At 42.2% G+C, this 21615-nt stretch overlaps 1 protein-coding gene across 1 annotated transcript in view; it reads right to left on the reverse strand.

Annotated features, from left to right (window-relative positions):
- DNAH8 (dynein axonemal heavy chain 8) overlaps positions 1-21615 on the reverse strand; it is a 332077-nt gene that overhangs the window by 9647 nt on the left and 300815 nt on the right. Inside the window, exons 88-90 of the mRNA XM_044930509.2 lie at positions 11477-11633; positions 7186-7338; positions 6913-7102 (exon numbers count right to left, since the gene is read on the reverse strand). Coding sequence (XP_044786444.2) covers positions 6913-7102; positions 7186-7338; positions 11477-11633 — 500 coding nt within the window. The remainder of the gene's footprint in view (positions 1-6912; positions 7103-7185; positions 7339-11476; positions 11634-21615) is intronic.

Here is a 21615-nt window from a genome sequence, read left to right on the forward strand (position 1 = left end):
CTGCTAAACAAGTCCAGGTGTCCTTCTTCTTAAACCCATTCCAGGCTGCTGAGCAAAACTGAGAACAGCACACAGTTGCCACCATGGTTTAGCCACCGCTAGCCTTGATGGGCGGAGAAGGCAATGGCACCCCACTCCAGTACTTTTGCCTGGAAAATCCCATGGACGGAGGAGCCTGGTAGGCTGCAGTCCATGGGGTTGCTAGAGTCGGACACGACTGAGCGACTTCACTTTCACTTTTCACTCTCATGCATTGGAGAAGGAAATGGCAACCCACTCCAGTGTTCTTGCCTGGAGAATCCCAGGGACGGGGAACCCTGGTGGGCTGCTGTCTATGGGGTCGCACAGAGTCGGACACGACTGAAGCAACTTAGCAGCAGCAGCAGCAGCCTTGATGGGATTGTCAAAGCCATCTAGCAATCCCTTCCTCCTTAGCCCTCTTTCTCGACTTCTGCTACACTTCTTAAATCTCGCCTCTAACACCCTGCTCCTGAGATCACTTTGCCTCCTCAAAGGGAAGAATAGAAAGCATCAGATGGAAATTCTCTTAACTTCTTGCCACCATACCAGCAAACTCATTGGCATCTACGCTCATTCCTTCCTTGTTACCTTGTTATAGCAGGTGGGGTGTCCCTCCCCCCGCCTGGAGTGCATCCCTCCACTTGGGGAACCACTCCTTCTGCTTCTTTCACCCCTCCCACCTTGTGGTATCTTTGTTCTCTCTCTCTCTCCTGGCTTCTTCCCACCAGTATTTGAATAGGCTCAAGCTTGTCCTGCCATTAAAAGAAGAAAGAAAATGTTTTCTTCTTACAACTGCTCCTCCAACTCCCTTCTTCTCTTCCAAGTCCAATTTCTCAAGGGAATTTTCCATGTTCTCCACCCTCACTCTCTGTCTCCCCATTTTCTGGTCTCTCACTCACCCTGAAATCTGACTCCTCCACCTCCCCACCCACTCCACTGAGACTTCTCTCACCCGCAGTCTCCTGGTTGATAAGGCTATCTAGCCATCTGGGGCCCTACCTTACTTGACCTCTGGCAGCATCTGTTACTCCTTCCTCCCATCCCCCGCCATCTTCCACCACACTATGCATTCCTGGTTTCCCTCTTTCAAGCTGTTAGGATGTGAGGGACTATTTACAAGAGTCAGGGTGATCTGGAGGGTGGGCAGGTACAAGCAAACAGAGCAGAACCCTGGTGAGGGTGGTTTAGGGGGGAGATGGACAGCTGGTAGTCCTGGTGAGGTTTACAGAGGATGGAATAGTTCATGGAGACAGTTGGAAGGAAGAATCAGAAGCTAACACTGGGACTTTTGACGAGTCGGTCATAAGTAGAGACAAACAATTGCATCTCTGAGAAGGACTGAGGTCATCAATGAAGGGACCAGGGCCAAGCGCAGAACTTGCCTGAGAAAAGCCCACAAAGTGGGCTCAGAAGCAGCCCTCTGAGAGGTAGGGGGAGAACCGAGGTAGGTGATGGATGGAAGCCAAGGTGTGAAATGAAGCTAGCAGGAGGATTACTAGACCTGGTGGCCTTGGAGAGAGCAGTTTCAGTGTGGTGATGAAGCCAGCCAAACGACAAGGAACTAGAGGGTGGGTAAAGATGGTGACCATGGGCAGAGACTAAAATCATAAGGGATATGGTTGAGGCTGAAGCCAGTGCATCAAGCCCCTCCCCACCAAAGGTGAGAAGGATGGGCTTTTATTCACTTGGAGGTGTTTCTACGGTGTCCACAGTCCTTCTCTGGTTCTGGGATTCAGGGTCAGGGCATTAAGTGCTATCACCCAGATTGAGGTCTGAAACCCTGACAACCCTTCACCCAGATTTCCTCAGATATTAGGGGTACCTCTGGGGCACACTTGGGATTGTTGTAAGATTAGAAAAAATTCCCAGTCCCTTCCAATCCTAAAGTTCTATTAATAACCCTGCTGTACTCTTCTGCCCAACAGACATCAGCTTTTATGACTGTCTTCAAGATAAGCATTCAGAAATTGCTGGCAGCTGCTAATGTTGCCCTAAAAACAAATACACAGGACTTCCCTGGACAGTGGATAGGAGTCCGCCTGCCAACACAGGGGGCACAGGTTTGGTCCCTGGTCCAGGAAGATTCCATGGGCTGTAGGCAACTAATGCCCATGGACCACGACGACTGAAGCCCAAGCGCCTAGAGCCTGTGCTCTGCAACGAGAGAGGCCACCGCAGTGACAGGCCTGTGCGCCACAATGAGGAGTAGCCCCCATTCACCACGACTAGAGAAAACCCACATGCAGCAACGAAGACCCAGCACGACCAAAAATAAATAAATACGTTATTTTTTTAAAAAAAGAACAAATACACAGGCAAGAGGTTATCGGTGATTTTTACAGGAACAAAAGATAACAGGACAAAAATTGTCCGTCTCCTTGCTTCAGTAGACTCCCTTCTAACTAAAAATCTTGATTTGTAGTAGTGAATACTAAATTGCTGCTGATATCTGCACAACAGACCTGGTGTGGCTTGCCAAAACACTAAAGAACAAAACAGAAAAGCTAGAGCAGTTCGGCATCCAAATGGCATCACGCTGCAGATTGAGTTCAACATTTGGAAAATAATGACCGTGCAGGTCTCACACCTCTGTGTGAGAGCACGTCCAGCCTCTGCTCCCTTTCATTTGCAGCACCTGTGAGTCACACCAAACTGAATGGCAAAGCGAGGCTATCAATTAAAAGGTTCTGGAAGGCAGGCAACTCCCTTGGCTTGATGTCAAGCTCATGTCCACTCATAATCTCTGAGTTTAAACATATCCCTAACTATGACACAGACACACACAAATCAGAATCTAAGTCCTGTGTACATGATGCTCTGAAAAGGTACACTTGTGGGAACAAGAGACCACATAATCCTTCCAGAACGCTGAGCAGCACGGTCTTAAACGATATGCGTGTGTGCGCGCCAGTGACTGCTGGGAAGCCCCAGTGGAGCACAAAGGTTCACCTGAGCCTGAGTTATCCACTGGGAGGCAGGTCCACGCTATGCCCAAAGCTGGGCCATTGAACAAATGTCACAGGGTCAGGGGCACAGAAAGCTTGACCACGTCAATAATCAAATCTAATTGCCACCTGATTGAGCTCGTCAGTTGCTACAGAAATGATTGTGAAGGGGGCTGAACACACGAGATTAGTTCCAGGGTGGCTGGCTGACAGCCTCTTCAATAAGACGAAATATCAGACCACCACACAGCGACAGAACGGTGCTACAAACAGGATGAGATCAGACACAGACTGGGGCTGGGGAGGGGGTGGCAAATGAGGCCCGTCACCTGTCTCTGCAGCATCACTTAGGCCCAAGGGGCGCTCACCAGAGGCATGACGGGAAACACACCTCAGACAGTATCAGATGCCAGGTAACATTACAAAAACACAAAACAAATGGTCATAGGTGAAAGAAACATTTTCAAGCATTCTACAATCTAGGTGATTATGACTATATATATTTCTGAAAAAACTATGGCATCTTAGCAAACGGCATTGTGTTTTACTTAAGCCGTGGTTTCTTTAAACAATTTACTTAGAGATTTCCCTGGCGGTCCAGCGGCTAAGACTTCGCCTTTCAATGCAGGTTGTGTTTGTTTGATCCCTGGTCCGGGAGCTACGATCTCACATGTCTTTCAACCAAAAAGCCAATACATGAAATGGAAGCAATATTGTAACAAATTCAATAAAGACTTTCAAAATGTTCCACATCAAAAGAAAAATCTTAAAAAAAAAAACAAAAACTGAAAAATAATTTACTTAAATCTTTTTGGGCCAAAAAATTATTTCCTGGAAGGGGACTGGGTTAGACGATATAAAACCCAGAAGTTACACCATGTCGAGAAATCAGTCACTGACGTCAGATAGTGACCAGAGAAGCTTCCACCTGGAGAGGACTTTATCTGCTTGCATGCCGCCTGTGAACATGCACGGGGTTGCTGCAACCTCTCTGATTCGGCCAGGTAAGATGGAACTGCAAGTGATTTGTCTCCCATGTCAAGTAAAGGCAAAGGAAGCAGAGAAACTATTGGTAGGTAGGGACGTCTGACTTCCACTCTTCTGTGCTACAAACAGAAAGCAAGGGTGTGTAAGGTAGGATGTTTGAATAAGTGCAAGACTTTCGGAGACACGGTGAGCCATGAGAGAAGGAATCCAAGTTCAGTTTAAAAACAGAAATGAAGAGAAAAAAAAAAAAATAGAAAGGATCAGTGTTATTAACAAGGCAAATAATAAAACTGATTTGTATTTATATTTCTTTAAATGTTGCTCTGGTTTGTAATACTTCTTAATAAATAGTAACAAACATTAGTTTATATTAATACTTTGCTATTGAAAGTCACATTTCTAATGGAAAAAAGCAATTGCTCAAAGAGACTGTGCTGTGATATATGACTTACCCATCTATGTCTATGGAAAGCCATGAATACATCAACCCCACTCCCTTGGCTTCTAAATGTTAAAAATACACTTAACGATCTCACCTTTTTTTTTTCCTAATCACTGATTTGAAGTCTGCCGGCACACCTGTCCACCTGGATGTCCCTCCTGCACAAGCTGACGAGTCCAGGGCTCCCTGCTCATCCTCCCAAGTGGCCCCTCTCCTAAGGCTCCTGGTCTTGTGCTTAGCCTTCAGCCTCAGCCACTGCTACTTCCTACCCTCTCAAAGATCCCCATTTAATCACTCCATCAGATCTGCCTCCTCCTCTGCACCTGGTCAAGGTCTCAGGCTGTCTCCCTTGGACCTGATAAGAGTGTCATTGCTATGGATAGCCTTCTTTCAGTCTACACTCTACCTTCACCTCATTTTTGGTGACTTTATGCTGCCTTTATGATGCAGCTCAAACTCGCCTGGAAGACCTCACCCCCCGACACCCCTGCTCCTGCTTCCTGAGCTCAGGCCACACGAGTCTTCTCTCCCTGGACATGCCTTGTCTCTGCTCAGGTCTCTGTCTGGGATGCTCTTACCAGTCTCTGCCTCTGTGAACCCCACTCTTCCTGGGTTGAGCTGGCCCCAGGTGCAGCTCTTCTCAAGCCCGGCCTCGGGGGAAGGTACCTCTCTGTCCTCTGTGCCTGTGCAGCACTTGGTTCTACGCGGGTGGAACATTTACCACATTCTGTTAAAGTTGCTCATGTTTCTGTCCTACCGACCAGATTATGGGCGCCTTTGGGGCAGGAACCGCGTCTCAAATCTCTCTCTATTGAAAGCACCTAGTGGATGGGCTGGCAAATGAAAGATGGTTGAACAATCCTAATCAAGTTAAACGTTATTTCTTTAAGCTCCCAAGTTCAGAATCGCCTGGTGACAGCTTACTCAAATTGAGGGCTGGTATAGAGGAAAGAGACTTGTAAGTAGACACAAGAATCTGAAAACCATAATAAAAACTGTTTTCCTCCCCAAATTCAATGGGAATTCTGGGAGAAAAACAGATAAGTGAAATATTGGGGCTGTTCTTCACAAATCTAAAGTCTACTGACATAATAATGTGCCATGTATTGGGTTGGCCAAAAAGTTCATTTGGGTTTTTTCATAAGATGGTACAGAAAAACCTGAATAAACTTTTTGGCCAACCCAATATAATTTGCTAAGTTCCTAAAAACCACCATGATCAATGTTTTAAATTTAGAAAATGTTAAGGCACTTGAAAATTCATGAACTGAATGAATGCATGTACACAGAGAACAAATAAATGCCTACTATTTGTTAAGTATTATACAGGGAGGCCTGGCATGCTGCGATTCATGGGGTCACAAAGAGTCAGACATGACTGAGCGACTGAACTGAACTGAACTGATACAAAGAAAAACATACAACTCATAAGTATAAAGCTTGATAAATTTTCACCAAGGGAATATAGCCCTGTAACCAATATCCAGATCAAGAAATAGAACATTCCCAGACCCCTTGAACTCCCTTGTGCCCTTTGGCAATCACTGCCCTTTCCCACAAGGGTAACCACTATTCTGACTTTTAAGACCTTGGATCTATTTTACTTATTTTGGTTTCTTGCATAAATGGAATCACACAATATTCATACATCACAAAGAATATGGTATATATACATTATAATGTGTCCTGTTTGACTTCCTTCATTTAATATTATTTTATGAATTCAACCATACTGCTGAGAGTAACGATATGAGTGTTTGCTAAGTTGCTTATGGAGTAACGATAGTAATCTTAAATTTCTAAGTGTGAACACTTCTTAAATTGTATTACTAATGGGCCTATAAGGTGCTGAACTGTAAGGAACCCAGTGTCCCTTCATTCTTGCCAAGAGTTACTTGAAAAAACTATCCATGTCATAGTAAGAAAAAAAAAATTGTTGCATTTCTGAACTTCTATGAACTCTACGAGATCTAGTCTGAAACTTATTCAGTAAATATTTCTATAATGAAGGAATATATGCATTGAGATCACAAAGCACTTTTTCAGGAGAGGGGTAAAAAAAAAACAAGCAAGCAGGGACAGACTCTGGTAGTGCACTGAATAAAACTTTTTCCACATGGTCATTTTTAAAATCAGTCTAATTTTCTGAGCCTTAGGAACATTTTCCTTTGCATATTCTGGTGCTTCATTTTTGTCACTTTCATAAACATTTAAAAACTAATGTTTGAACAAAACCTTTTCAGTATTTCACATTGTTCTAACCACTGACTTGCTTGCTTAAGTGGGTGAGAAGAAAAATGGAATTTTGCCCCTATGTTGAGGAAGCAATATGGCAGACAGAACTTCAGACTGAATTTGTAAAACAAATATAGAAGGTTCCTCTGTTGGCCTACACCCCTGAAAGCATAATTCCAGCATGCAGCAAGCTGCGCCTCTATACTGCTCTGTGTAACATACCTTTATCACACAGTGCTACTACACAACCACTCACGACATCCAAGTCCAATGAACACCTACCTTGGGGATTGAAGAAACCAGTCATCCAGAACACATTGGGCCTCCCTTCAAATATCCAGGTAGAAAACTGAGCATTTCTTTCCAAAAGTTCCGTAAACCAGAAGCCCAGTGTGGAGGAGTCCCAGGACACTCTTTTCCAGATTTGGGGTATACGGGCATCATACATGTTGTCCAGAGCATCTCTCAAGTTCTGGAAAAAAGACGGAGTTAAAATCTGAGAATAAGAAAATTCAACGAAAGAGGGAAACAGCTACTGAGATGGTCACAGCTTACCTCACTCATAATGATCGTGCCTTCAATGGCCAATTTTAGATCACTCAGGCTACTGCGAAGTATTGAAATGACTTTTTGCATTCTGTCAATTTCTTGTCTGAGAAATATGTTCATTGAATTAAGATGCCCCATCTTTATCAAACGAGCTTTCACCTAACACAAAGCATACAATAATGCAGATGAAAAAAAAATTATCTGCCCCTTCTTTTCCAAGGATCCCTCCTTTCTCTAGTCTCTTTTTCCTCTGGATATATCTCTACAAGCCTAAGTGAACTCTAAAATATCTCTTGCAGAACCAAATTTGCCATTAAATTTCCCATTTTCTGGGCTTCAAAAACTACTGTTCAACTAAAATGATTTTTATTTCCTACTGATCGTACTTAGTTGATAATTGGAAAAATACTTTGAAAAGCTGAGATAAAATTTTACTTTTTTTCCCCTTCCAAATGATTAAGTACTAAAGTGTCAGTTAAATATTCTTTTGCAACTTAACCTTTGTAAGAGTACAGTCTGGAATACTTTTTCTCATAGTACTTGTAGAATCATTATTAGAAATGTCACAGAAAGTGAATACAGCCGAAATCTTTACAGAACAGTTACCAATAAATATGATTGGCTGCAGTATCCTAACTGTTGTTGCTCTGGCTAGGGTGACTAAAGAGAGCCTTTCATAATCTAATCAATGAAAATATTTGATTTTGTGGAAGGGCCATAAAGCACCTGTCATTTTTTCCTTCTGGTATATAATTTATTGGCCATTTCGAAGAGATCAATATAAAGCATCTGGTCACAGGAACAATAAAATATAACAATTATTGGGAAATAGGCCAATACATATACACATTTCAATTCAGTGACATATGCCCCAGAAAAGACTGACTACGAATACCGGCAAAAACTCTTGAGAGATCTGAACTTTCTGCGGGCCACAATCAAAGAAATGCCACAACAGGAGGGGTGAGGATAGATACATGGAGTAGGAGGGAATGAGGCACCAGTCCACAGAGTCACCAGAAAGCCAGGGGAACTGCAGCATTCTTGAATGCCCGCTCCCTGCTCTTGAGTCATGGGAGACTAGAGACAGATGGGCTCTAGGCTCATCTGAACCGCCCTCCCTCCTCCTGTCACAGAACAGGTTTTCTGGCATGGGGCCCATGTTTCCTACTCAGCAATGGCCATCTCTGATTAACTGCAGATGGGCCACTTCTAGTGTGTGAGGGACAAGAGGGGAACAGTGATGTGAAACGGAACACCTGGATGGGACTACCTGCACAGGCTGAGCAAGTGATCTCGAAATCCTAGTTACATATGCCAGCGTGCATGCTCAGGTGCTCCGTTGTGTCCAGCTCTCTGTGACTCCATGGACTGTAGCCCACCAGGATCCTCTGTCCATGGGACTTTCCAGGCAAGAAAACTGTAGTGGGTTGCCATTTTCTCCTCCAGGGGATCTTCCCGATCCAGGGATCAAACCCGAGTCTCCTGGGTCTACTGCATTGGCAGGCAGATCCTTTACCACTGAGCCACCTGGGAAGCCCCCTAAAGGTGCCAGTGGAGGTCTTTAACCCAGTCTGACATACCAACCTTCAGGTAGTCACCTAAATTCCTGGTTCCAGAACTTACAGCTTTGCAAGCTCCATTGCTCTGTTCTCATCTTGAGCCCTTCAGCCTCCAGCGGCTAAATAGCCTATATATCATCCTGCTTAGATCATGACTGCATTGTGGAAATTAACATTGTAAGGAAAAGGGAAATTATGGAAACACTTTTGCAACCAACACAAGTGAGAAATCAGGCCCAGGTGTTGGCTTCCGCATGAAATCAATAATCCCGGTAGCTTTGATATGCTAACAGCCCCAACAAATCACCTTGCCCGACACTTACAGACACGTGCTTAATGTGTCTTAAAACTTAGATTCTAGAAAATCTAAAATCAGAACTGATTTTACTTTCAGTATCATTATTGTTTCAACTTAAAATTGCATTTTTATTAATAAGTAAAATATTTGCTGTACTCTTACATAGAATTTTTATGTTTCTGAAACCAGTTAGTCTTTTCTACAGTAGTATGTTTTTAAGTCAATACTGTAATTATGTTTCAATTAATTAAATGTACCTTACAGCCACATTTTTAAGAACACATCTCTTCTGTAAAAGGACACTAAAAAATAAGTAATCCTGGAAGAGGAGGCTGCTTTAGATGTCTCTTAGTACAAACTCCCCCTATCTAATAATACATTTAGGGACACCCCTCCCACTCAGATTCTGCTGGGGTGATGACAGAACAGAGATCTTGGTGAAGTAGTCCCGACTAACCCCAAGCAGCTCAAATTATCCCAAGGTCTTGAAACTCTCCTCTGGTAATACAAACCTGCAGTCTAGTCACAGAGAGTGCATTTTATCTCACTTTCACATGCCAGAGGGAGGTGGGAGGGGGGTTTAGGATGGGGAACACATGTACACCCGTGGTGGATTCATGTCAATGTATGGCAAAACCAATACAATATTGTAAAGTAATTAGCCTCCAATTAAAATAAATAAATTTATATTTAAAAAAATAAAAAATAAAAATCTTTGAAGACAGGTGTTATGCCTCATCTGTCTTCTGATCGTTTACAATGGACCACACAAAGTATGGACTTATAATACTTATCCACTTAAAAACATTTTTCTCCCCTGACTCTAAACATCTCTATATGAAGTCACTGATTTCAGTATCTTAGCCAAATTCTTGGTACCCATCTACACATCAGAAGCAAAAATTGTTTTAAGAAGCAAGAAAATGTTTTTTATTGCTAGGGGCACTGAATGCAGGAGGGAGAGCGGTAGCCCAGGCAGCCACATCTCCCAGACTCGGGGATGCCAGACAGGGGAGACACCGGACCAGAGAAATGTCTCCATGAGGGCATCAGCCTCTCACTTTTTGGTTGAAAAGCTAAAATTGCCTCAGTCCAGTCTTGGATTCACGTGAAGCTTGCCATCAGTAGTGAGGGGTGGAGCTGAGAACAGGAAAGAGGAGGCCCTGGATGGCCTGACTATCTTCTTGCTTGAAGAAGGAGGATGTCTTACAGGACTTCCAGACTGCCCAGAAATTTTACCACAATTAAAGATTTATTAAGATCAGCAGTTCTCAAAGTGTGGTCTGGGACCCCTAAGGCTCCTGAGCTCCTTTCAGGAGGTCCATGAAGTTAATTTTTTTTGTAGTAATTCTAACACATCATTTGACCTTTTACTCGCCTTCACTGAGGGCTGTCTAAAGGCTGCATGACCTGACCTGTACTGTCACAGCGGACGGGATGTACCAGCAGATACAAGGGTCCAGCTGTCTTCTAGTAAACCAGACATTAAAGAGATGTACAAAACCCTTACTTTCTCTTTGAATGGTTTTGTTTTGGAAAATACATTTATTTTTTAAATATAAATGTTACGCTACCATGTGATGGGTTTATTAATGTTATTTCACAATAAATTAATATTTTTAAAATTTTATTTTACATTTATAATATATTAAATATCAGTCATTATGAACCATATATGGGCTTCCCCTATGGCTCAAGCAGTAAAGAATCTTCCTGCAATGCAGGAGACACGGGTTTGATCCCTGGGTCGGGAAGATCCCCTGGAGAAGGAAATGGCAACCCATTCCAGTATTCTTGCCCGGAGAATCCCATGAACAGAGGAACCTGGAGGGCCACAGTCCTTGGGGTCACAAAGAGTCAGACATGACTGAGCACTCATACACATAATCCATAAAAGTAAGAGCTGTATGGGGGTCCTTGATCATTTTGTAAAGTGGTCTTGAGATTAAAAAAAATTTTTTTGAGAAAAACCAATGTTGATTAACAAGCAAACATCTGCGAGGTTCGAGAAGTAGAAAACTATTGCCATCCAAACTGGAGAGTGAGTTCATGTAAATGGCTTGCTTTCCTATTACCTGGCTGGATACGTATGGAGGGCAAGAGACAGAAGCAAGGGCTCAATTTAAATAATGGGACAAAGCAGGCTTGGGTAAGACAGACAGGGAGAATCTCAACCCAGAGGGTTAAAAAACCCAAAGACAGAGGAACCCAAAGATGGGCAAAGGGTACAGAAGAGGCAATTGAGAAGGAAAATGAAATAGAAGAGTACAGATTGTAATTTTGCAAGAGGCTTGAGCAAGAGTAAGCAAGAGAAAACCAAAAAGTGAAAAAGGATTGAGCAGGGAGAGGAAGCGACTGAACTGTACTGTTCGAGGACTGTGCTCAGCCTTGTGGAACCCAATGACAGCCCTGCGCGCCTGGGGAAAGGAGAGCTCACCTCATGGGGAACGTAATCAGGAGGCAGCTTGCTCAGCATGTCTTCAGATAACCTGTAAACAATGGCTTCCCGGGTCTCTCCCACGCCGCCTCCACTCTCTTTGGGCTGAATGTTGGTAATTGTTTCAAGCACAGCAGAAGCGGTGTTACTCTGGTAACTGACAAAAAGAACTGAACTGTTCAGAATGCAGCAGGAAAATGCATCTTCAGAGATAATTATCAACGCTAAAATGAAATGATGAATCAAATCCAGCCAAAAAAAAAAAAAAAGGAAGAAAAAAAAAGGAAACTTTTACCATCGATCTATGGGAATGAAAAAACTTGAGATCCGCTCTACTTCCTCCTATTAGGACATCAAGAACATCGCAGAAATGAAAGTTCTTCATCTTCAGGGAAAAAGATTCCATGAATGCCTTTAACAAGCCAAAGCACTGCTAGCCAGCCTTGCTTGTACTAACCTAAACCCCTCAAGCTGAACAAGGAGCCCACCTCCTTTTACTCTCCCCTGTTTATGGACTGGTCCTAAGCATCCTCCATTATATGGCAATTTTTTAGCATGAACAGCACTGGTCATAATTCTTCTCTGAATTATAAATTATTAAATTTCTTGGGTCTTTTCTGTTTTGTCTTCTCACTTTTCCACTTGTTTTATGATTCCCAAAGTGATGTATAGGCAGCACTTGTTTATATGCAGCTACTTATCCTTAAAATTCATATATTCAATAAAGATTTACTGTGTACCCGGCATTGAGTTAGGTATTAGGAGATGGTGGTGAACAGGTCTTTTTCTCTAGGAGAGAAGGGGGACATCAGTCAATATTATCGTAATAAGTGCTGTGCAGAAAAAGAACAGGATGGTTTAAGATCATATAGCTTCTCTCTCTCTCATTCTCACTCTCTAGCTCCTTTTGGGGGTGCTGACCAGATGCTCTGAGGTGCACAAACTTAGTTTTTGTCCCAAGGTTGCTGAGTCAACCAGCAGTCTAAACGCACAGATACGGTGTGTGTGTGTATGTGTGTACAGCAATTTACACCAAAAGATCAGGGACGTTCTCTCTTAAAATGTCATATAGGAATTCCCTGACAGTTCAGTGGTTAAGAATCCACCTTGCAATGCAGGGGACACGGGTTTGATCCCTAGTCAGGGAATTAAGATCCCACATACTGCGGGGCAACTAAGTCCATGAGTGCCACAACTACTGAGCCCATGCACTCTGGAGCCTGCACAACACAACTAGAGAGACGTCCTTGTACTATAATCAAGAGCCTGCTTCAGTGAAGGATCTAAGACCCAACACAGCCAAAAATAAACAAATAAATACATATATATATATTTTTTTTAATGTAAAACTGCCTTATTTTTAAAAAGGTCATATGTAAGTTGAGACCTGAAGAATAAACAGGTCAGCCAGACAAAATAGGGTAGAAGTGGGAGGCAAGAGAGGACATTCAGATAAGAGGTAAGGCCTGGAGGTGAGAAGGACTTCCCTGCATTTGAGTAACAGAGACAAGTCCAGTGAGGCTGGAGCTAGAAGGAGAGGTAAGGATGGATATAAGGCAAGGACCAGACCATGCATGGTCATGTGGGCTGTTTGAAGAATTTGACATTATCCTACAGGCAACAGGCAACCACAGAAGACTTCCTCGGCAGGGGTGTGGCAGGACCAGATTTAAATTTTTCTGTCTTTCTTGAACTCCTAATTTACCGTCTATAAACGTCCCACAATTAAACTGTTTTGAGTTACCGTTTTGTTTTGCTTGTAAATTTTATCTCTTGTCCAGATGCAAACCACATTTACATTTCCTTACAAAAGAGGTTGGAGAGGGCAATGGCACCCCACTCCAGTACTATTGCCTGGAAAATCCCACGGACGGAGGAGCCTGGTAGGCTGCAGTCCATGGGGTCGCTAGAGTCGGACACCACTGAGCAACTTCACTTTCACTTTTCACTTTCATACACTGGAGAAGGAAATGGCAACCCACTCCAGTGTTCTTGCCTGGAGAATCCCAGGGATGGGGAAGCCTGGTGGGCTGCCGTTTATGGGATCGCACAGAGTCGGACATGACTAAAGCGACTTAGCAGCAGCAGCAGCACAAAAAAGGTTAGAGGCAAATTTAAAAGGAATCCAACAAATGGTTAAGATTAGTGATTTGTTTTTCTGTTATGTTTCCTTAAATAAACCTTGTAATATGGCTATATGTACAAAAATTTTTAATGTGCATATCTTTTAACCCATCAAGTCTACATATAAGAATTCATCCTCAAGAGAGAACCAGACATTTTAATTTCTGACAGTATAGTGCGACTCTCACCCTGAACAACTCCAACGAAAATAGCTAAAAATGCTGGATAAGACATGAAAAACATTACTGAACTGGCAAGAAACTAAGAAATGCTCAGGATCAAACGAAATATAGAAGGAAAGCTGGAATCAAGAACGATAAGCCAAATTTTACCCTGGGGGCATCGACTAAACCCTGGTGTTCTCAAGTGTCTGTTGGGATGGTGCAATGAGAAAGGAGATAAGCCCTATGCCCAAGGAAGAAAGCCTAATAGGAAACTCCTACGTACATTTGGGACTTCACAGGGCTAATCACTCAGTGTTAGGGTTAACTAGAAATAACCTGCCTATCAGAAGGGGATGGTAGGTAAACTGGTCTAGCTTAGTGGGAAAAAAATCTTTCCTAAGAATTCTTAATTTGTGACAGTAATTAACATTCATTCATACTACTTGTGTGATTTGAAAAACCTCAAGCCAAACATTTACTTTAAGATGGCCCCAGGAAACCTCAGGTGGTACCTGGTAGATGCAAACAGAAATCTTTTCTGGAACAATATGCCTTCGAACCAAGTCTCAAAGAATCCAACAGTTAATTCCCAATAAACATGAGCCAAGAGCCAACTAAACAAAAGGAAGTAGAACCACACCTGCAAAGACCTCAGATAGTGAATTTTCAGATGCACATTATAAAATGTTTTCATTGTATTGAAAAACAAAAAACATGATTGAAAATATAATACAGTAAACAAGTATGAACAGTATTTTGAAAAAGAGCCAAATAGAACTTGAAATTAAAGCTTGCACTAGTTTATTCTATTGCTCCTGTAACAAATTATCATAAAATAAGTGACCTAAAAAACAATACAAATGTATTATTTCAAAGTTCTATAGTTAATAAGTCTGATACAGGTCTCACTGGGCTAAAATTAAGGTGAGCAGACCGGGTTCCTTTCTGTTGGCTAGGGGGAAAGATCCATTTCCTTGCTCATTTGAGTTTTTTACAGAATTCACTTTTTTGCAGTTGTAGAACCATTGCCCCTAATTCCATATCAGCTATAAGGACTCTTCCTAGCTCCTAGGGTCCATCTGTATTTCTTGGTTCATGACCTCCTTCCTACACCTTAAAAGTCAGAAATGGCCAGTTGAGTCATTCTCTTTGAATCTTTCTTCCTTGTACAATTTCATCTCTCTGACTCACTCTTCTGCCACAAAAGCTTATGTGATTAAATTGGGCCCACCTGGATAATTTAGGCTAACATTCCCATCTCAAGGTCCTTAACCTTAATAGCATCTGTAAAGTCGTACTTGTCACATTAGGTAACATATTTACAGCTTTTAAGGATTAGGATGTGGACATCTTTGGGGGAAGTCTCTACCCAGTAACAGTTAATGATGGTTTAAACAGAAGATTAGATGTAGCCAAATAAATAATTAGAAAACAGCAAAACAGATCTCAAGACATTATCTGGAATCTGCAGAGGGGAAAATAAATGGGAAATACAAAGTTAAGAGGCATATAGGCTAAAGTAGTACATTCTAACATACTTCTAGAAAAGTTTGAGAAAGATAGAAGAAGGAGAATTAGAAAGAGATAATAACTGAAGAAATAATGACTGAGAATTGATGAAAGATTTGAATCCTCAAGTTCAGGAAACTCAATGCATCCTAAATAGGAAAAACAAACAAGTAAATAGAAACCCACGTGTAGACATATCGACATAGCACAAAGATAGTGGAGTAGAAGGATGTGCTCTCATCTTCTCCTGAGAGAACTCCAAAATTTCAACTCACTGCTGAACCACCACTGACAGCAGAATGGTGGATCCCACCAAAAAAAATACCCAATATCCAAGGGCAAAGGAGAAGCCCCGACAAGATGATAGGAGGGGTGAAATCACATTTAGAATCAAACCCCACAGCCACCAGAGACTCTCGGAGGGCTCAAATAAAACCTTGTGTGCACCAGGACCCAGAGACCCCACAGAGACCGAGCCAACCCTGCCTTTGGGTGTCTGAGTGTCTCCTGTGGAGTCACAGGTCAGCAGTGGCCTGCCGCGGGGACGGGGCCTCTCGCTGCAGCAGACCTGGGAGGCACGGCGGGCAGTGTAAAGTCGTCTTGGAGGAGGTCGCCATTAGCCCCACCATAGGGCCACCGAGGAGATGACCCCAAAACTGGAGAACAATTATACCAAAGAAGTTTATGCACTGTTACTAAAGTTCTAGGACCCACAACAGAGTTCCCAACCTGGGGATCCAGCAAAGAGACTGAGAAACCCCAGGGGATTTGACTTTGGAGGCCAGTGGGATTGGATTACAGAACTTCCACAGGACTGGGGAAACAAAGTCTTGGAGGGCACAAACAAAGCCTTGTGCTCACCAGGACCCAGGAGAAAGGAGTAGTGACCTCCCAAGAGACTGAGCCAGACCTGCCTCTGAGTGTCCAGGAGTCTCTGGTGTAGGCGTGGATTGACCGTGACCTGCTGTGGGGCCAGGGGCCCAGTATACGACAGTGCTGGCCTAAGTCCTTCTGAAGGAGGGCACCGTTACTGCCATTACCCCTACCATAGTTTGGCCTCAGGCCAAACAACAGGGAGGGAACACAGCCCCACCCATCAACACAAAATTAGATTAAAGATTTACTGAGCATAGCCCCACCCATCAGAATAAGACCCAGATTCCCCCAGAGCCAGTCCTTCCCATCAGGAAGATTCCACAAGCCTCTTATCCGTATCAGTCAGAGGGCAGACAGAGGAAAACCACAGTCACAGAAAACTGGCCAGTTTGATCACATGGATCACAGCCTTATCTAACTTAATGAAACTATGAACAATGCCACCCAAGACAGACGGGTTATGCTGGAGTTCTGACAAAACATGGTCCACTGAAGAAGGGAATGCCTTGAGAACTGCATGAATGGTATAAAAAGGCAAAAAGATATGACACTGAAAGACGAACTCCGCAGGTCAGTAGGAGCCCAATATGCTACTTGAGAAGAGTGGAGAAATAACTCCAGAAAGAGTGAAGAGACAGAGCCAAAGCAAAAAACACGCCCAGTTGTGGATGTGACTGGTGATGGAAGTAAAGCCCAATGCTGTAAAGCACAATATTGCATAGGAACCTGGAATGTTAGGTCCATGAATCAAAGTAAATTAGAAGTGGTCAAACAGGAGATAGCAAGAGTGAACATCAATATTTTAGGAATCAGTGAACTAAAATGGACTGGAATGGGCAAATTTAATTCAGATGACCATTATATCTACTACCGTGGGTAAGAATCCCTTAGAAGAAATGGAGTAGCCCTCATAGTCAACAAAAGAGTCTGAAATACAGTACTTGGGTGCAATCTCAAAAACAACAGAATGATCTCTGTTTGTTTCCAAAGCAAACCATTCAGTATCACAGTAATCCAAGTCTATGCCCCAACCACTAATGAGGAAGAAGCTGCAGTTGAATGGTTTTATGAAGACCTACAAGACCTTCTAGAACTAACACCCAAAAACGATGTCCTTTTCATCATAGAGGACTGGAATGCAAAAGTAGGAGGTCAAGAGATAACTGGAATAACAGGCAAGTTTGGCCTTGGAGTATGGAATGAAGCAGGGCAAAGGCTAACAGAGTTTTGCCAAGAGAATGCACTGGTCATAGAAAACACCCTCCTCCAACAACACAAGAGACAACTCTACACATGGACATCACCAGATGGTCAACACCGAAATCAGATTGATTATATTCTTTGCAGCCGAAGATGGAGAAGCTCTATACAGTCAGCAAAAACAAGACCGGCAGCTGACTGTGGCTCAGATCATGAACTCCTTATTGCCAAATTCAGACTTAAATTGAAGAAAGTAGGGAAAACCACTTGACGATTAAGGTATGACCTAAATCAAATCCCTTATGATTATACAGTGGAAGTGATGAATAGATTCAAGAGATCAGATCTGATAGACTGCCTGAAGAACTATGGACAGAAGTTCATGACATTGTACATGAGGCAGTGATCAAAATCATCCCCAAGAAAAAGAAATGCAGCAAGGCAAAATAGTTGTCTGAGGAGGCCTTACAAATAGCTGAGGAAAGAAGAGAAGCAAAAGGCAAATGTACATATACACAATGGAGTATTACTCAGCCATTAAAAAGAATACATTTGAATCAGTTCTAATGAGGTGGATGAAACTGGAACCTATTAGTAAGCCAGTAAGAAGTAAGCCAGAAAGAAAAACACCAATACAGTATACTAACACATATATATGGAATTTAGAAAGATGGTAACAATAACCCTGTGTATGAGACAGCAAAAGAGACACTGATGTATAGATCAGTCTTATGGACTCTGTGGGAGAGGGAGAGGGTGGGGAGATTTGGGAGAATGGCATTGAAACATGTCTAATATCATGTATGAAACGAGTTGCCAGTCCAGGTTCGATGCACGATACTGGATGTTTGGGGCTGGTGCACTGGGACGACCCAGAGGGAGGGTATGGGGAGGGAGGAGGGAGGAGGGTTCAGGATGGGGAGCACGGGTATACCTGTGGCGGATTCATTTCGATGTTTGGCAAAACTAATACAATATTGTAAAGTTTAAAAATAAAATAAAAATTTAAAAAAAAGGCAAAGGAGAAAAGGAAAGATATATCCATCTGAATGAAGAGTTTCAAAGAATAGTAAGGAGAGATAAGAAAGCCTTCCTCAGTGATCAATGCAAAGAAATAGAGGAAAACAATAGAATGGGAGAGACTAGCGATCTCTTCAATAAAATTAGAGATAATAGAGAACATTTCATGCAAAGATGGGCACAATAAAGGACAGAAATGGTATGGACCTAACAGAAGCAGAAGATATTAAGAAGAGGTGTCAAGAATACACAGAAGAACTATATAAAAAATATCTTAATGATCCAGATAACCACGATAGTGTGGTCACTCACCTAGAGCCAGACATCCTGAAATGTGAAGGCAAGTGGGCCTTAGGAAGCATCACTATGAACAAAGCTAGTGGAGGTGATGGAATTCCAGCTGAGCTATTTCAAATCCTAAAAGATGATGCTTTTATATTGCTGCACTCAATATGCCAGCAAATTTGAAAAACTCAGCAGTGGCCACAGGACTGGAAAAGGTCAGTTTTTATTCAAATCCAAAGAAAGACAATGCCAAAGAATGTTCAAACTATTGCACAACTGCACTCATCTCACACGTTAGCAAAGTAATGTTCAAAATTCTCCAAGCTAGCCTTCAACAGTACAGGAACTGAGAACTTCCAGATGTTCAAGTTGGATTTAGAAAAGGCAGAGGTCAAATTGCCAATATCCATTGGATTATAGAAAGCAAGGGAATTCCAGAAAAACATCTACTTCTGCTTTATTGACTATGTCAAAGCTTTTGACTGTGTGGATCACAACAAACTATGGAAAGTTCTTCAAGAGATGGGAATATCAGGCCACCCTACCTGCCTCCTGATAAATCAGTATGGAGTTCAAGAAGCAACAGTTAGAACTGGACATGGAACAATGGATTGGTTCCAAATTGGGAAAGGGGTATGTCAAGGCTGTATATTGTCACCCTGCTTATTTAACTTATAGGCAGAGTACATCATGCAAAATACCAGGCTGGATGAAGCACAAGCTGGAATCAAGATTGCAGGGAGAAATATCAATAACCTCAGATACACAGATGACAGCACCCTTATGGCAGAAGGTGAAGAAGAACTAAAGAGCGTCTTTATGAAAGTGAAAGAGGAGAGTGAAGAAGCTGGTTTAAAACTCAACATTCAAAAAACGAAGATCATGGCATCTGGCCCCATCATTACATGGCAAATAGGTGGGGAAACAATGGAAACAGTGACAGACTTTATTTTCTTGGGATCTAAAATCACTGCAAATCGTGACTGCAGCCATGAAATTAAAAGATGCTTGCTCCTTGGAAGAAAAGCCATGACCGATCTAGACATTGGTCATGTGTCTCTCTTTAATATGTCTCTGTATATTAAAAAGCAGAGGTATCACTTTGTCGAGAAAGGTCCATCTTGTCAAAGCTATGTTTTTTCCCAGTAGTCATATATGAATGTGAAACTTGGACCATAAAGAAAGCTGAGCACCAAAGAGTTGATCTTTTTGAACTGTAGTGTTGGAGAAGATTCTTGAGAGTCCCTTGGACTGCAAGGAGATCAAACCAGTCAATCCTAGAGGAGATCAGTCCTGAATATTCACTGGAAAGACAGATGCTAAAGCTGAAGCTCCAATACTTTGACCAACTGATATGAAAAACTGACTCATTAGAAAAGACCCTGACAATGGAAAAGATTGAAAGCAGGTAGAGAAGGGGATAGCAGAGAACAGATGGTTGGATGGCATCACCAACTCGATGGACATGAGTTTGAGCAAACTTTGGGAGTTGGTGATGGACAGGGAAGCCTGGCGTGCTGCAGTCCACAGGGTCGCAAAGAGTCAGACACAGCTGAGCGACTGAACTAAAGTGAGACATATCACTATTGAATTGTTGAACATCAAAAACAAAGACAATATCTTAAGAGCAATCAGAAAGAAAAAGAAATTATATAGAAGGAAATGGCAACTGATTCCTCAATAGCACCAGGGAAAGCCAGAAGGAAAGAACAGTAAACTGTGTGCTAGGATTAACTGTAAATACAGAATTGTATCCCGAACAAAATTATCTTTCATGAATGAGGGCAAGGCTAAAGATTTGAACAGAAATTTCCGCAAATGGAGTAGTTGTACTGACAGCCAGTTACACATTAAAAGATGCTCAACCTCATTATTTGCTAGGAAAATACAAATGAAAACCACAATGAGATACCACTTCACATTTATAAGAATGGCTATAATTTTAAAAAAACAGATAATAACAAATTCTGACAACAATGTGGAGAAACTTAAGCCCTCATAAATCACTGGAGGGTATTGTAAATTGGTGCAGGTTTTTTGGAAAATAAGTTAGCAGTTCCCTAAAATGTTAGGGATAGATTAACTATCGGACCCAATAATTATATTCCTAGATGTCTGTTTAAGAGAAATGAAAAGTCTTGTTCACACAAAGACTTGCCTGTGAATGTTCTACCAGCATTATTCATAATCGTCAAAAAGCGGAAACTACCCATATGCCCATTAACTGTTGAATGGACAGACAAAATGTGATATATTCATATGTGAGTGCTACGTCGCTTCAGTCGTGTCTGACTCTTTGCGACCTTCTGGACTGTAGCCTGCCAGGCTTCTCTGTGCATGGAATTCTCTAGGCAAGAAAACTGGAGTGGGTTGCCATGCCCTTCTCCAGGGGATCTTCCCGACCCAGGGATGAAATCTGTGTCTCCTATGTCTCCTGTACTGGCAGAAGGTTCTTTACCCCTAGTGCCACCTGGGAGGCCCATTTTATTCATAAATATATTGGAATATCATTTGACAATCAAAAGCAATGAAGCACTGATACATGCTAAAATGTGGATGAACTTTAAAAACATTATGCTAAATGAAAGAATCCATACACAAAAGACACATAGTATATGATTTCAAGATATAGGAAATGTCCAGAAAAGGCCAGTCTATAGAAACAGAAAGTAGATAAGTGGTGCTCTGAGCCTGGGGGTGGGAGTGTGAGTTGATTACAAATGGGCTCATGAATTCTTTGGGGGTAATGGAAATATTCTGAAATTAGAGAACTGTCCACTTAACATGAATGAATTTATGACAGACAAACTATAACTCAATAAAGCTATTTTTCAAAAAAGAAGGGAAAAATAAGACATTTGCAGGGAAAAAAAAGTTTACAATCAACAGACTCTCAGTGAAAGAAATTATAAAATGTATATTTCAGAAAGGAAGATAATTATTCTGATGGAAGATTTGAGA

Source organism: Bubalus bubalis, chromosome 2 (genome assembly GCF_019923935.1).
Source record: "Bubalus bubalis isolate 160015118507 breed Murrah chromosome 2, NDDB_SH_1, whole genome shotgun sequence".
Lineage (NCBI taxonomy): Eukaryota > Metazoa > Chordata > Mammalia > Artiodactyla > Bovidae > Bubalus > Bubalus bubalis.